Raw genomic sequence first — 17,874 nt, forward strand, 5'->3', positions numbered from 1 at the left:
ACTTTCCAGTGTCCCTTAAATCAGGGTTTCTCAACCTGTGGGCCGTGGACCACCAGTGGGCCGTGAAGCACCCTCTAGTGGGCTGCGGGCCTGTACTCAGGGGGAGGCAGAAGTAGTGCTGGGCCAGCAACATCACTTTAAGTCATAAAAAGTGGAAAAAAGAATAACTTACTATTTAAAAATCTAAGAATCAAACATTTTCAAATTATATCCAATCTAAATATTACTAAAGACATGTGAATAATAAACACCGCAGTAACAGGCTAATTACACGTCATCGGTTTGAGACAACGCAGGGTTGCGCACCAGATTTGAAGAAGTTCCTCAGGGTGCTTTTACCTGTCTTGTTTGGTGAGGACCTATCACACCTTTTCTTTAGTTCCCTTCGTTTTGACGTGTGTGAATATTCCACCCGTATTCAGGTCTGCATCAAACAGCTGAACCAGCAAAACCTGTGGGCCTCGGTCTGCCCCAAAACAAACTGTTCACTGCTGATGGAAACGTGTTCTGTGATCAAATGAGGGAATTCATTAATAGAGCTCGCTTTCCTTCTCATCTAGCAGCACTTTTAGCATCGTACAGTCAGTATAATCTGCCTGTTTTAACGTCTGACTCTTTACAGACTCTCATTTGCTCTCATGTCCTTCCTGCAGCACCAGCTGCAGCTGTTAAAAACAACAGATGAGCATTGAAATAATGGCGAAGGTCCACGTTTGATTTCGGCTCATTGATGGGGAGCATCAGTGACCTGAGTGGTTGAATTCAAATGGATAAGCCAATCATAAAGAAGCAGATATCAAGTCAGGTTTATTATTATTGTTAATTGTGATGACGCTAACCCAGAAGCCCGGTGAGAGGGGTGTGGCTTGGCTATTTCAAATGAATCACAAAAACCCTCAAAACTAAAGAGACATCCTGAGACCAAACAGTTACTTGTGGCAGTTTTCAGTGAAAACACGATGGACTGCAGCTCTAAATCACCGTCCACATCTACCATGTACATTTCGACCCTCCCCCTTTCTCTGTAACATCACTGCAACCACATGTTTTTTTACTTTATGGTTTTTAACAAAGCTGTGATTTTGGTTTCGGTGATTGAACTGCCCTAATTCTCAGGTTTTTAGAGTCAGCACTTAAGAAAAGTGAAAAGAAAACTGCATTAAAAAGGGCTGATTTATTTTGGTTTTGCTGTGGGCTGATAAGCTTTGTGATGGGCCTTGGGGTGGAAAAGGTTGAGCACCCCTGCCTTAAATGCCTGATGTATTTGCCTCCACCTTCAGTGTAAACTGGGTGATCCTAATCTTGGGTCAAGCATTATCCTCACCAATCACAAGGGTGATGCAGCTTGTTCTGCCCACATAGATTAAACAAAACTGTGTTCCCTATAGTCTCTCTGTGAGTCGGAGAGTGAAAGCTAACAACCAAGTGAAAGCTAATATAAGAAGAATAACTGAGCTATCAAGCTAGCCCATCTTTCTGCCTGTGGTCTGTCTGTCTGTCCACCCAATCGTCTGTTTATTCATTCTACCGGCATTCCCTGAGTAAACATCCAGTAGTATGGTGAATAATAAGCTTCTTTAACTCTCTGGGCTCTGAGGGCATTTTCTTGATTTTTGCATATCGCTGCTGTCAGAAGAAAACCTCATATCTCCATTTTTGACGTTTTTCAGTTTTTGACTTAATTTGAAAATACCTGTTACCCTTTGCATTGTATGTAAATTTCATGATGAATGGACTAAAAGAAATGACCCAAAATGACTTTGTAAAATGTCTGGTTCCATTGACTTACATTAAAAGTAAAGTATGTTTTTTCCTTTTCCTGTAAAGTTACCATTTTGGAGATACAAGGTTTTCTTCCCACAACAGCGATATATTCTTAAACTGGCCTTTAAAGGCTCTTGCACACAACATGATACCCACATACTATATATCAAAATGTTCAGAACAATCTCAGCTCTCTCTATAATGAGGCCTTTGTGACCTGGAGCACTGCGTTAAGATAATTTGGCCTGAAAGACGAAAAAATGGAATCTGATTTTAGAAATTCCTAACATCTCTTGCAAGAACACTGCTTAACTCATGTGGATGAATTGTTTTGGTGCTTGAAATGGGTTTAGCAAAGTCTTCAGTTCACAAAAGTAGTGGAATGTATGAATAAAACAGTAGATAAATGTTCTCCTCATTGCTTTTTTTCCAAAACTGCTGCAGCAACTTCAGCGGCTGCAAACCTTTTACGTGCCACTCGCGTCTGTATCTGAGACAACTGAATAAAAAATTAAGTGTTTTTGACGTGATTGATACGTCCTTAGTGATTTCCTGAGTGTCCATTGGTCAATTTCATGCAAAATATAGACAGACACACAAATTCTGCAATTACAGGCGAGAGGCAGATGACGAACACACAAATCCACAAGTTACAAACAGTTAGAGGGAGATGACGTGTATCTCAGCCCCTCTTCATAGGCTCATAACTCCGCATGTGAGTCATGTCTGATCTCTCGATGTGATGGAATGGAAAGGGCGACTCTACAGACTCAGGAACTATTTCAACTGTATTTCTGCGCAGTATTATTGCAAAGATATTAATAGAAACACAGAGAAACACCTAATTTGACACATCGCCATGATCGTTGACCCCAGAGGGTTAAGATGTCTCCATATAAACACTGGATGCAATGGATTTAAGTGAACTGAGAACACTGTGAGATCTACAATGAGTGCGTATACATGCACTCAATAATCCGATCATAATTGCATAATCGGATTTCTGCAGTTATCTGATTATTCAAATTGTCATGTAAACACCATACTCCGATCTGGAAATCCGATTAAGAAATACAATAAAGAGGCTGGATTTTAGTTCAGTAATCAGATTTCTCAGTGCACGTAAACTCTTACTCTGATTTCTTTCGGATTTCTCAGTCTGTGCACACGTCTTCTTCTGTGAGTTTACTGGCTGGTTGCAAAGCAGAAATCTGATTACTGTCTGACCCATGTAGACCCGGAGATTCCCCATTATCTGATTACTTAAGTGCATGTAAACGTGTTAATCAGATCACTGACAAGATCTGATTTTCTGCAGTTATCGGATTATTAAGTGCATGTAAACATACAATGAGACATATACAGACCCTGTTTAATCCATTTCTCCCTAATCACTTGTGTTTAGTTTTGCTTCAGTGCCATTGCAGGATGGGAGTGTTGAAACACTAGGCCACACCCAGACGGTTCTCACACAGGTCTGATAAGTGATTTTTAAGCCTGTGCTTAAAAGATGTGCTATATTTCTACCTTGTTTATGTTTAATATCACTCAATTTTAATATCATACAAACATTTTCAATGTGTCCCCTTGGCCTTGGACTTAGAGAGAATGCATTAAAAGCACACATACACACCTTGGGGTTGTCCATGGGGTTGTCCTTGCGAGGGTCCTGCAAGATGTTGCTGCTCTTTTTGTCCCCCTGCTGGCCAAGTTTGATATTGGGACCTTTCTTGTTTTGGTCTTTGCCTTGCCTGTAAAAATCAAAAACAGACAAATTATGATCATAAACAGGTGGATGGTTTCTTCACACTTCAGATTTTGCTACAGTTCACAATCAAGTAACTGAACAGTTAATCATGCATCAATAATGTATCAGTAACACACTGACAGAACTGCATTAGTTATTGCTAAATTATAGCGATGATAACTGCACCCATGTTCCTGGTCAGTGTTTGAGATTGAAATGTGACTCATCCTGCAGGCTGCAGGCTCTAACTGTTATGTACTCTGTGCTGGTTCAGTAAGCAAACGTCTTTGTGACCGTGTTTGTAGATCTTTTCCGCTGAAGTCCACACCCACAGGCGATGCTGAGAACCGTCTCAGAGCAGTCTTTCAGTCATGTCTGGTCCCATTTGATTACTCAATAGGTTTCGTTATGAACTTCAGGTGATTTATGCTCTGCACATTACTCATACAGTTCAGTGTCAGCAAGAGGTGAAAACATTTCACTACGTGAGTTTCTGTAAACAGGACATTGCAACATTTGTTGAAATGTGGGCTGTGACTATTGACTATATTGCACTTGAGCGAATGTTTGGGTAATCAGAATTATCTTAACAAAAACAGACACCTAAAACTGAACAATAAGAAATAATGCACGGTCTTTGAAACTTCCCAAAAAGGATTTCTAGAAAAAGACAAAAACCACTCCATAAAAACACATAAAAATAATATGTGGCAAGAAAGTTCATATAAATAGGTGCGTACATCAGCCTCTGCTTCTTACTGCACGTAAGAACATCAAGAGAATTTGAAATATGCATTATTATCATGCAGATTGCCAAGAAATAATCTTTGATTCACAGAGAAGTTAAAATTGAATGGATAAACCGTTGAAGCCAGGGGTCGGCAACATGCGGCTCTTATACTTTTACTGCCCTGTTGTGGCTCCACAGCAGAATCAGACTTTGTAGGTAATAATAAAATAATCCTCCTTTACAGTAAAATAAAGCTCTGCTGATCGTTCAACACAGTTTAACAATAAATGGTCTTAAACTCTGGAGTTAATGTAGAACTGCTGATTCACCCTTTAACCCTGAAGATCAGCGCAGACTGCTGGTCACCATAGCAACACAGACAACAGTCTCGCCTAGTTAGTAGATAACGAAACGGCAAAGAGAGAGATTTAAGACAAACATCGATAATTTGGAGATGAATGAACTTATTTGCGTTTATAATCACTCCAGCTTTATTTTACTGCAAAGGAAGATTATTTTATTTCTACCTAAAAATCAAATTCTGCTGTGGAGCCACAACAGGGCATGTTGCCGATGCCTACATGGTCATGTTTGTTACACCTGTCACTTGTCATATAAAGGCTGGGCCTAATCTTGGCATCGGTCCAGTCTATATAATTGTGACCGTCCACTGTTTAACAGGATGGCTAAATGTCTGGTATCTGCATGCTAGAAATAAAGATTTGATTTCCCAGACATTAGGCTTCTGCCTGGTTTGGAGGGTTTGGATTCTTCAGTTTCATAGCTGTTGCTAAATAATTCATAGTAGTTACTGAATAATATGTCAACAAGCCTGCAGTTTTAGGGATTAAATGGGTTAAAATTCCAACTGCTGATGAATTTATTTCCTAACAAGAGTATGACTGGAGCTAGAGCAGGAATAGAGCCTGTGAGGTGACTGACAGTGGCGAAGTTAAGTCTTTAGGCAGGGCCTGGGCGATAAAACAATAATGATTATCAAAATCACATATGTATTCATATTGATTATGCATGTTTTAGGGACTTTCAATAAAATGCTGTTCTGATATTCAACCAGTTTTGGCAACAGGCTGAACTGTGAACAGCTGCTACACTAGGGCTTTGTTCACACAGCAGGTAAAAGTGGCCCAAATCCGGCAAAATCGTTTTCTTCATATGTGACACAGATGTGTGTCTGTGTGTCAATGTGAACAGAAAAAACACACGGAATCTGACGTTTTCAATTCCGATTTGAGACGCTTTCATATGTGGTACTGACATCCAATCCGGATCTGCGGCAATGCGACTCGGAATTCATGCAACTTTTATGTCAGTTCAACTTGATATTCGTCATAATTTCGTGCTGCTGAGATTCATAAACATTTAGGCTGATGTTTCTGTACCAAAAAACTAAGAGAGACTTATTGCAACAGCTCTGCGTTCAAAGAGGTTTCGAACCAAACGGCCGAACACGTCCAGAGGAGACCGAGGCTGCAGCGTCAAAAAAAAGTTTAAAGAATCTGAGCACACGAAGTGGCTGTGGCCGAATAACGGGCCCTTTTTATGGCGAACTCGAACACATTCTCGGTGATGAGCCCAGCTGTCAAATATTGGAACTTCATGATGGCTCCTGTGACGCTAGCAAAGACGAAACTGAAAGCTCCGGGAGCGACTGGCGTTTGCTGGCCATCATGATCATTTACCTCTGGACGAGCTGCCATGTAAAGCATTGTTCTTTTGCACATGTGGGTCGGATCTGTTCAGACTAATGTTGCACACAGGTCACAGATAAAAGATAACGTGAACAGCCAAACAAAAAATCGGATTTGGTGAGAAAATCAGATTTGGGCCATTTTTACCTGCGGTGTAAATATAGCCTAGGTGGCATTGTGTAGACAGAGAGGGGGAATAAGTCTAGCCATTCACTTACAACACATACTAGTGGGTCAGTAAGCAGTATCAGTGTTGACTGTGGATAGTGAAAAAGGATGAGTTTGAGGGAAATATCTTAGGAATGATATTGACAAATACATATTAAAATTCCATTATGGTCATATTGCCCAGCTCCAATTGAGCCAGAATGAAACAAAACACAGCAAAACACGTTACAACCACCAACAAACCCACAGTGTGAAGCCACGAGACATAAATGAGTGTGTTATGATCCTCAGGTGAGTTACAGGTAAGAAAAAGCATCCTGCAGATGGAGCGAGAGGAGAGGAGGAAGAGAGGAGGAGAAACCTGCTGGGTTCAAACTTACCTAGGAGCAAGGCTGCAGGACACGAGGAAGAGGAGGAGAGCAGGGAGGAAGGCCAGGAGCAGAAGAGGGAGGAGAAATCACACACAAGCCAACACGAGAGGAGAAGAGAGGAAGGAGAGGTGAAAAGAAAGTTAGAATTCTCTGGACCATCAGAAAAAAGCAGGCGTAAAGAGACGAAAAGAAGGAGAAGAAGTTCAAATCAGGTCCAGAGTTAATGCAGGATGCTGCTTCTTCATCTCACACCATCATCATCATCATGAGGAAGATGCCACTGAGTTTGGCTCCAGAAAGCCTGTAAGAGCGCCGGCATGCAGCGGCCACTTCAGCCCAGGGAAGAGAGAGCAAGGGGTCGAGGGAGCGAGGGGGCGAAGGAACGAGTGTGCAACAATCCATATGGGACCAATCCAGCATACAGTGGAGGACAGTACACTCTGTTAGGGCTCAGTAGACACGTCCTGCCTACAGAAGCAGCTCAGACTGAGAACGTAAGCCGCCGCTAACTCAGCCGTTTGGGCTTTAAAAGAATAGTTCACCCAAGAATGCTAACGTGGCTAACAAAGAAAACGCTAGGGACCAGTTTGCATGTCCTGAATGCTAAACCTAGTATTCAGAAGTGAAGCAACTCACAGATCTGACTTGTAACTATCGAACAAGCTGATGAACTAAGGAACTAATTAATAAACTAACAAACTGTGAACAAAGAAATAAACTAACCTAACAAATAAACTCACAAACTATCAAGCTAAGTTATGGACTGACAAACTCGCTGACACAGTACTGAATGAAATAAACTAGTTAAATAAACTTAAAACTAAAATACTACCTAATGTATTAACTTACAAACTAAATAATGAGCTATCAAACTAAAAAACTAAGAAACTCATTCTCTCACGAACAAACAAAATAACAAACTAAGAACAAATGAATGAAATCACTAACCAACTCATTCATGTTTAGCAGCTTTAAATATCCCTCACTAGGAGGCACTGTTAGCACTAAAGTAGCTTGGTTTGCATTGTTGAAAGGGAGGAAACTGACATGCAGCAACACCAGTACATTTTCACAAATACACGTATGCTTCAGTCACAAACTGCTGAAAGTAAAAGGCCCCACATGAGGATATAAACGCAGGGTACATTCAATATTACCTGTGTAATAAAACTGAAACAACAACAACTGTCCGTTTGCAAAATTCTAGGAAAGTCCCGCCTCCTTTAGTTACTGTTGTGACATGAGTAAAACCTTCAGCTCAGGCTGCCTAACACTTGTTCAGACTACAAAGTTCAGTAGCACAAGGATTTATATTTATTTATACGAATGTAGAAGCACATAAAGTACATCTGAAAACATTTTCATTCAAAAATAAATTGGCTTTCAAGATGTTCGATGCAGACATGCATGCTTGTGAGCTGACAATATACAAATGCAAGCCCATTTAAAGTGAACAAAAAAGGATTCTGGAAACATTGAGCTAATGCTAACACTGGAGCTAGCCAGAGCAATGTTAGATGAGGAGACCTTGTTTTTTACAGAAGTTCTTTCATTGAACAGTACAAAGAATGTACAAAGTATTGCTAAGCCACTGCTATGGTATCCCAGGTGGTTGTTAAACTGTGGCTAGCCTGTTGCTATACTGTCTCAGGTGGTTGCTAAGGTGTTACTAGGCTGATGCAATGGTATCCCAGGTCATTGGTAGGTGTTACTAGGCCATGTTATGATGTCGCAGTTGGTTGCTTAAATGTGCTAGGCCACTGCTATGGTATCCCAGGTGGTTGCTAATATGTGTATGTGTATATATATATATATATATATCACTATTGTTGAAACAAAACCTCATATTTCCAAAATGAGAACTTTAAAGGAGGACGAAAAACACATTACTTTTAATGTAAGTCAATGGAACCAGACTTTTTTTCCAAGTAAGTTTGGGTAATTTCTGTTGGTGCATTCATCATGAAATTTACACACAATGACTATGTACACAATGTAAAGGTCAATGAGTATTTTCGAATTATGTCAAAAACTCAAAAACAAGGTGGGTTTGTTCCGACAGCAGCGCTGCATATATATATATATGTATATGTGTGTGTGTGTGTGTGTGTGTGTGTGTGTGTGTGTGTGCCACTATGTATACAAGTTGTTAACGGGAGGCAACACGAATGCTGTATTAAAACCATACATGCGATCAGACCCAAAAGCACAGGCTCTAGGATCCTGACACGTTTTGTGGTTCTAGATCGAAAACTGTGGCCTGTGAAAACGACACAAAAATTACACATAGAACAATAAAACAAAGCGCAGTAAACTGGCTTTGTAAAGTTAACCTAATGATTGTTAGGAAGTACAGTAACCCAGATAATGTTTAGTTCACTTTAGAGCTACTATAATTCTGTCTGTTAATAGTTTTGACATTGAGCTGTGAGTTTAGTCTTCTACAGAGTTTAGTCCAAAACTTTTCCAGCTACAGGAATGAAATAAAAACACCCACCCCCACATGATCAGGATAGCAAGATACAGGCATTGTATGTTCCTCAGTAACAACTTTTACACTGCAGCTGCCGTTCTCACTGAGATGTTCTTTCTTCACCTAACGGAGGAAAGAACGCTTACATGCGATTCTGATTGGCTGAGAGGTGTGCATTTTGTAAACGGTCAGTTGTTTACTGATACCGGAAACTCAACCAATCAACCTTTATTTAACCTTGGAGAACACTGAGGGTGACCCTCATTTACAATGTTGCCGACATCTGCTCTATCAGAGCAAGGATACTTCAGCTAGGCTGTGGAGAAGAGTAGAGCCAATAAAGCAGCAGGGGGCGCTATGGCAGAGTTGAGTTAGAATCAATCACACTGTATATCCTTGTTTTCCTTCGTTAGCAACGTTAGCATTTTTGGGTGACGTATTCTTTTAATACTGCGGACTCAGGGGAAGGAGCCATTCGCTGGAATGTGGGAGGGAGGGACAGAGAGGGTGTAAAGAGGAGGGGAAAAGGGAAGAGCTAAGGAACTGATTGGTCAGGAGAGGAGAGGATGCAGATGACCGTGAGCTATGGATATTAAGAAAACATGAAAGGGATGTTGCCTCTTAGAGACTCTCTCAAACATAAGCGAGACCAGACAGCCAACATACAGTAATGTGCATGTTTTAGATGTATTAAAGGAAGAAGTAAGAATTTCTAGCAGATTTGGTTTCCGATTAATTTAGAAATAAAGTGATACATGCACTTCACCATTTTACATTTACAGCACTGTGCGAAAGCCTGAGACCACCACTTATGTATTTAATTTCCAGTCAAAATACCAATTAAGCACAAGTTACTCATTTTTCAGGAGATATTTCTGAGGAGATAAGACATATCACTATGCATAAAGAAGGACAAAGTCAAGGGAAAATAAGAGTTTCCAAAACTAGAGTTCAAAAAACTAAAAGATACACACAAAACGAGACTCCTAACAACCACCTGGAAGACCTTGTAGACCCCAAATCTGCCCCCAGATAAACAGCACTGAAAGCTTTCATCTCTGAGAGAGAGGAGAAAATCAAGCTGCTTCAGATCTGAAAACATCCACAGGTGTTTCTGTCCATCCTTCCACTGTGAGAAGACGACTCAGCGCTGTGGGTCTGAAAGGATGTGTAGCTGTCAAGAAGAACCTCACTGAGAAAAGGAGACGGACACATCAAGCAAAGAAGCTGAACGATGGACTGACCACCCCAGAGTCCAGACCTCAACACCACTGAATGTGTTTGATTACTTCAGAAAATGATCAACCAGCTTCTAAGACTGAACTTTGGAGGTGTGTCTGCAGATTCTTTGAGGAGCTGAAAGTGAGGCTCCTGGAAAGAATGGAAGCTGGAATAAAGGGAAAGAGACACTCACTGAACACTAAAAATGTTAAGTATCATTGAGGCTTCTGGGTAATTGTCTGTTAAATATATGCTTATGCAACTTAAGATTTAAACTTGTAATTTATGGCTATTTTGACAGGAAATTAAATAAATAAAGGTGGTCTCTGACTTTACCACAGTACTGTACATCTCGGCAAAACTTAATTCCATTTGTTACATCATATGTAAATACCAGCTCCCCTTTACGTCTTTACATTTCTCGATAAATGGATCAACATAAATGCTCCAAAGTAAAGTCTTGTTACATTAACGGACATTAGAGTAAATAACGTTTCTTCCTTCGCCTGAAACATTACCATTTCGTTCGACAGTTGGGAAACAAGGCAGCATGGGTTTGTTTATTTGTGTGTATGTGTTGGGTGACCAGTGGGTGTGTGGTTAGAATGGTCAGAAAGGACCCCGAGTGGACATAAAGAATGAAATGTATGCCTGGAGGGGAATATGACAGCAAAAGCAAGGCTGAATAAAACACACCAAGATTAAAACCACTGAATTTAACATTGACATTTAGAGTCTAATACGGCTTTCATAAGCAACACACTGTTACTTTCAAAAATGAAACAGTGGAATTATTAAAGGGCCCATATTCTAGATTTTTTCGGTCCAGTTATGCTGTTCGTCTGGTTTTATGCACCAAAAATCGTTCATTTTTAATGACGATCATTTTCCAACCTCTCTTTATTCCTTACAGCTAAACAGGAAGTTTTCGTCACTGTTCCTTTAAAACTTATTTATTCCATATATTACATTTCCATTTTCATTTTTTAGCATCATCTGAAAACACCAGCTGTTCTTCAAACTGTGCAAAGGTTTTGTGATGAATTGACTAAAAGAAACGGTGCAGAATTGCTTGGAATAAAATACTTTTACATTAACTTATATTAAAAATTAAGGATGTTTTTCCTTCTCCTGAAAAGTTCCATTTTGGAGATGCAAGGGGAAAACATGTAAATGAGCTCTGCTCTGATTGGCTGTGCCTTATTCGAAAAGCAGTCCAAGCTGAAACATGTCTTATAACTTCAGTATGAATGGGTGTAGGCTGAAAAAGTGGTTGTGACATCACAAAAACAGTGAATTCAAAACAGGCCAAATGCAACTAACAGTAGGTTGTGAAACTGCAGCAATGCTTATACACTACATCGAACTCTTCCATTTCAAAGTGAGAAAGGTTTTCTATCAGATGGGCCCTTTAAATAAAACTGATATCATTGAATCAGTTTTAAATGTAGAACAGTGTCCTATCACTTTCAAAAGCACAGTGTTGCCACTATTTCTAATTCTAAATCAGTCAGTCATATTTAATCTCGGTGTGTCTTTAAAAAAATATTCACTACATGCCAACATTAAGACCACAAACTCACAACCACAACAAAACAGGAACACCTGAACACTGTAATAAGTCTATCATATGTCTACACAGATGTCCAAAGAAGGTCTAAACGCGAGAAAGAGAGCGATAGTGTTGATAATGTGAAAATATCTGGATTGACATATAGATATAACTCATTAAAAATGATCTAAAATACAGATTACATAACACTTCACACTGAGGAACTGAGGGTAATGAAAACATGCGTAATAACAACCGCGTGCGTTTGGGTGATTCAGCGATTGGGAGGCCATTTGTGTCACTGATGCTACATTTACGAATATGCAAAATATAGATAAACAAATGTAACCCAGGAAAAGTGTCTTTCACAGTAACATTTCTGTAAAAATATTAATAAAACCAATGCCAAAAGTATTTTCGCCTGTTTTAGGCCACTATAACTACACTTCACCTTGAGATATAATAAGTAAAACACTTCATCATCATTATTTTAGTATTAATGTGTTATTATTTAGAATATCCTGCTTTTTCATGAGTCACCCATTATGGATTATGAAAAATGAACATTTTGGTGACCCTCACCATTCACTCGACCCTGTTACCCTGAAATACTCCTTATAACTTCAGTGTGAGTGGGCGGGGCTATAGACCGAATAGGTGGATATATGTAAATAAGTTGGTTCTTATGACATCACAGAAACAGTAATTATAAAGCAGGCTTAGTTTCCGGATATACGTTAACAATATTTACATATAATTTCAAACTCCTTTATTAAAAAATAGAAAACTATGTTTTTCAGTTTTTATATAATTTGAAAATACCTGTTGCTCTTTACATTGTGTGTTAATTTCAAGATGAAAGGCTCAAAAGAAACGGCCCAGAATTACTTGGAAAAACGTCTGGTTCCATTGACTTACATTAAAAGTAAAGTATGTTTTTTGCTTATCCTGTAAAGTTACCATTTTAGAGATACAAGGTTTTGTTCCAACAGCAGCGAAATGGGCCTTTAAGTAAATCATTAGAATGTCCCTCATGTCCTCCGCACTGTCCTTATGTCACTAGCAATGACGCTAATTAACCACATTTTGTGAATTTGCAAATCCTACATTATAAATTCGCCCTGTTACTTTTCAACCCTCTTACTGATTTAAGCCACTGGTCAACAAAGAAACGTCTTAAAAATGAGACATTGTTCCTGAGACGGGTTTACTGGTTAAATGCATGTTTTCTTTTTAGATTCTATGTTGAAAATTGATCACTGAAGTTTGATTTTTAAGAGTCACAAGGCATCCCAATCGGAGAATCTCTCGTTTACATTACAGCATGCATGCAAAGGCCAACGTACAAGATCGCAGGCAAAATACAGCTGTCAGATAATCACACACACATTCCCAATCCTGCCAGGATCGCACAGCTCTTAATGCAACAAGCAAGAAGCGCTTCGTTCTGGAGCACGTTTACGCACAAAGATCATCTGTCAGATTTGCGGATGAGTGCCAGCAGATGCAGCATGATACAGAACACACAGTGCAGGCCATACAGACATGCATGCAAACAGGCAGAAAGACAAAAAGACAGGCAAAGAGAGAGAGAGAGAGACAGGCAGTCTGGCACGATGCAGACAGACAGGCAGACGTGCAGAGGAAGAAAAGTCACAGTAGGGCTGGCCCCTCTAGGTCAACAAGTCGACTATCCAGTCATAACATTCTGGGTTACTTGATCTGAATAAGGTTCAGATGGAAAATAGTGAATCTGCAACGTGTAGTTTTACAGTAATAATTGTGGGGAGATTTTAATCCAGTATGAATCTGCAGTGTGTGTAGTTTTACAGTCTGACAGTAATAATTGTGGAGAGATTTTAATCCAGTATGAATCTGCAGTGTGTGTAGTTTTACAGTCTGACGGTAATAATTGCGGAGTGATTTTAATCCAGTCTGAATCTGCAGTGTGTGTAGTTTTACAGTCTGACAGTAATAATTGTGGAGCGATTTTAATCCAGTCTGAATCTGCAGTGTGTGTAGTTTTACAGTCTGACTGTAATAATTGTGGAGCGATTTTAATCCAGTCTGAATCTGCAGTGTGTGTAGTTTTACAGTCTGACAGTAATAATTGTGGAGCGATTTTAATCCAGTCTGAATCTGCAGTGTGTGTAGTTTTACAGTCTGACAGTAATAATTGTGGAGTGATTTTAATCCAGTATGAATCTGCAGTGTGTGTAGTTTTACAGTCTGACAGTAATAATTGTGGAGTGATTTTAATCCAGTATGAATCTGCAGTGTGTGTAGTTTTACAGTCTGACGGTAATAATTGCGGAGTGATTTTAATCCAGTATGAATCTGCAGTGTGTAGTTTTACAGTCTGACAGTAATAATCTCAGACCAGTGCCTACAGAACAATGCATGTATACACAGAGCATCGACTAACAGGTTGCTCATATAATGTGCTGTTCACTTTGTTGACATGTTAATGTAGAAATGTAAAAGGTGTAAATGGTGATTCATGCTGTACGATAAAAACTAATGTTAAGTTCTGTAGTGTTATTTTTTAAGGTATTAAATCAGACTGTTCGGTCGACCACAGCCGTCCTTAATGGGGGTCAGTCCTAGCAGGCAGCAGGCGTGTGTAGCTGAGCGGTGAGCTGTGAGCAGGGCAGAGCACTCACTTTCCCAGGAAGTCCCACACCATGCCCCCAATCTGCTGAGGGGCGTTGGAGACGGAGGGGGGCGGGTCAGCTGGGGCTCTGCCCCCAGGGCGGGGTGAGGGGCGGGGAATAGGGGGCAGGGGGGCTGGTACAGGGCAGGGTTGGCGGAGTTATGTTTGGATATGATGGGTGTGGTGTGGTAGGGTTTGAGCAAAGTGAGAGAACAGCAGTAAGAGAGAGAAAGAGAGAGATAGATAAAAAGAAAGAGAGAGAGAGAGAGAGAGAGAGAGAGAGAGACAGATAGAGATGCGAGGATTGAGAAAAATGACAGGGAGTCATATTTAACACCACATGAACATGAACAGGTGGGGAAATGAAGAAAGAGGACAGATATAACGGGGGTGTAAAGTGGAATGGCATATATTTTAAGAAGTAAGTTGGAACAACAGTCATGTCAATTCCCAGAAAGGAGAATGTCGGAAGGAAAGAAATGTCAAAAAAGCCACAGAGGGAAAAAGGCAGAGATTTTGGAGGTCAATGATGAGAGGAAGAAGGAAAAACAGGGGATCGAGGATGGCAAAAAAAGGACAGAGAGACATGTGACGAGAGATTTTGGAGAGCAAAAGATACAGGAAAAAGAAAAAAGAGAGAGATTTTTTTTAAAAAAGAAAAAGAGGGAAAGCCAGCAGAAAAGAACAGAAACACACAGAGTTAATCGGAAACCACTAACACTTAAAGCTCAAACAGGGCAACAGAGAAGCGCAGTAACGGTCTGTGAGCTGCAGAGGGCGCCAGTGTAAAACAGACCCTCTCTCTGTGACTCTGCCATCAGTTGCTGTCTTGCTTTCCTCACACTGAGTGAAGACTTTAAGCTAAGACTACTTACAGAGCAGCTCTAGGGCTGCTGTCGAACCTCAGCGAGAGAGGAAGCCCTGATACAGTAAAGGGACAGAGCACTAAAATACAGTGATTATAATAAAAAGACCCTGATGAAAATAAAGAAATTAATTAAGCTGTAAAAGCAGGAACACATAATTACACGAACACAGTATTTACAGCAAGACAAACTGGAATAAGCAGATCTCATAGGCTGGATAGGCTTTGTGGGCTAACAGGCCAAATTTGGTTCAAGGTTTAACTTAAGTTAAACCTGGGGAGTAAAATTTGGGTTTAACTCACTGGAGCCATGAGACATGCAAATGGTTCTTTGGCATGTTCGTGGTTCTACATAGAACCATTGTCGATACTCAACTGACAATTAAGGCTGTAAGACTGACTGCTACTAATGTTCATAGCGATACAACATATCATTGCTGTTGGAACAAACCTCATACCCCCAAGAAGTAACTTTACAGGGGCAACAAAAGACAGTTTTAACTCTGAATATAAGTTCATGTAACAAGGTTTAATTCAAAGTCACTTTGGGCCATTTTTATTGGTCAGATCATGAAATTTTGACACAATTTAAGAACCACGTATTTTCAAATTATGTAAAAAAAAATGTTGTTCCAACAGCTGCAATATATGTGTAGATTTATCTGTCCCTTTAAATAGAAAATAGTTGATGAATTAATTTTTTTTTTTTTTTACCAAACTATAAAATCTTGTTTGTTATTTTGTGTCACATAAATTTCCATTACTTAATCGGTTACTATTACAGTGTATTAATTAATATGTATTAGCACAAATTAATAAAATAACTGCATAAACTGAACGAAATAAACGTCACAGCAGGCATTTTCCTTAACACAGTTTGTTCTAGTGACAACAATCAAGAATTTCTGTCACAATCATCATTACACAGAGAAAAAATCCCCTCTTCCCATTGAAAATAAAGCATCCTTCATCCTCTACAGTTCTGAATGATACATGAATAAATCTCCAAAACTTACACTGAAATTACTATAATAAGAGCAACTCAAATTGAAGGCAACTCACATAAAAACCAATAACAATAAATAAATTTTGTTAACTCTATGGTGTCTATCATTGTGCCAGTGGAGTAAAAACATTCTCTCGCTCTCTCTATCTATCTATCTATCTATATATCTATCTATCTATCTATCTATCTATCTATCTATGAAGCTATACAAAACCAGCCTTTGCTACGATAGCTCTCACAGGGCTAACTGGATCTTGTGTAATGTGTCTCTGCTAAAGTAAAGTGAATAAGCTCACCTCTCCAGCTCTGCGATCTTTTTGTCCTTGTCGTTTTTCTCCGTCTCCACCTCCCGCAGGATCTCCAGCAGTCTCTCCACTTCTGCCTGGGATTTGCCGGACTCCTCCTTGTAGAAAGACACCTCCTTCTCCAGGAGCTTCACTCGATCCACATAATCCGGGTTCCCCCGAGAGCCCTGCTGGACCTCCACCTCGTGGGCCTTCTGCACACAGAGGACAGTGGAACGGATGCATGTTCCGGTTAACCAGCTGAGGCATCAGGTGTCTCCAACCCTCCTCATGGAGGAACTGGTTTACTGCACTCTCGCAAGCCAGACTTCTGAATATCACCAGAGAGTCCGGAAGGTTTCGCTGTTCAGTTCAGCCAAAAACAGCCTGCTATGATTCATTTGTACAGGACTTTTTTCCAGCCTCTGTTCATCCCAATTTAATTAAACAGGCTGAGTCTTACGAAGTCTTTGAGGTTGATGAATGTAAGTATTTTCGGTTCTGATTGACTGACCCCTTCACAAGTCAAAAATAAACTTCAGCTACTCCCTTCAGATGTGTGGAAGGCTGCAATGGTCCATTTGCTTCCTGACAGCCATGAGCAGTACCACGTTTAATTGTTTTCCCCTCTGTTTTCTTTCACTCAAGTAATTCTGCTACAGACTGCCTGCAGAAAAAACACTCAACACTAAACTAAACTGCTGTAGGCTGAACGTGTGGGGCTAAACTAGTGTAGGCTGAATGGGGGGGGCTAAACTAGTGTAGGCTGAATGGGGGGGCTAAACTAGTGTAGGCTGAATGGGGGGGCTAAACTGCTGTAGGCTGAAAGGGGGCTAAACTGATGCAGGCTGAATGGGTGGGGCTAACCTGCTGTAGGCTGAAAGGGGGCTAAACTGATGCAGGCTGAATGGGTGGGGCTAACCTGCTGTAGGCTGAATGGGTGGGGCTAAACTGCTATAAGCTGAACAGGCGGGATTAAACTGCTGTAGGCTGAATGGGTGGGGCTGACCTGCTGTAGGCTGAATGGGTGGGGCTGACCTGCTGTAGGCTGAATGGGTGGGGCTAGACTGCTGTAGGTTGAACGTGTGGGGCTAAACTGCTATAGGCTGAATGGGCGGGGCTGACCTGCTGTAGGCTGAATGGGTGGGGCTAGACTGCTGTAGGTTGAACGTGCGGGGCTAAACTGCTATAAGCTGAACAGGCGGGGTTAAACTGCTGTAGGCTGAATGGGTGGGGCTAAACTGCTATAAACTGAACAGGCGGGGTTAAACTGCTGTAGGCTGAATGGGTGGGGCTGACCTGCTGTAGGCTGAATGGGTGGGGCTGACCTG

At 40.5% G+C, this 17,874-nt stretch overlaps 1 protein-coding gene across 1 annotated transcript in view; it reads right to left on the reverse strand.

The window, feature by feature from the left end:
- erc2 (ELKS/RAB6-interacting/CAST family member 2) overlaps positions 1-17,874 on the reverse strand; it is an 89,074-nt gene that overhangs the window by 9,501 nt on the left and 61,699 nt on the right. Inside the window, exons 11-13 of the mRNA XM_036559066.1 lie at positions 16,556-16,758; positions 6,499-6,510; positions 3,398-3,515 (exon numbers count right to left, since the gene is read on the reverse strand). Of these exons, the coding sequence (XP_036414959.1) occupies positions 3,398-3,515; positions 6,499-6,510; positions 16,556-16,758 (333 nt within the window). The remainder of the gene's footprint in view (positions 1-3,397; positions 3,516-6,498; positions 6,511-16,555; positions 16,759-17,874) is intronic.

Source organism: Colossoma macropomum, unplaced genomic scaffold (genome assembly GCF_904425465.1).
Source record: "Colossoma macropomum unplaced genomic scaffold, Colossoma_macropomum, whole genome shotgun sequence".
NCBI lineage: Eukaryota > Metazoa > Chordata > Actinopteri > Characiformes > Serrasalmidae > Colossoma > Colossoma macropomum.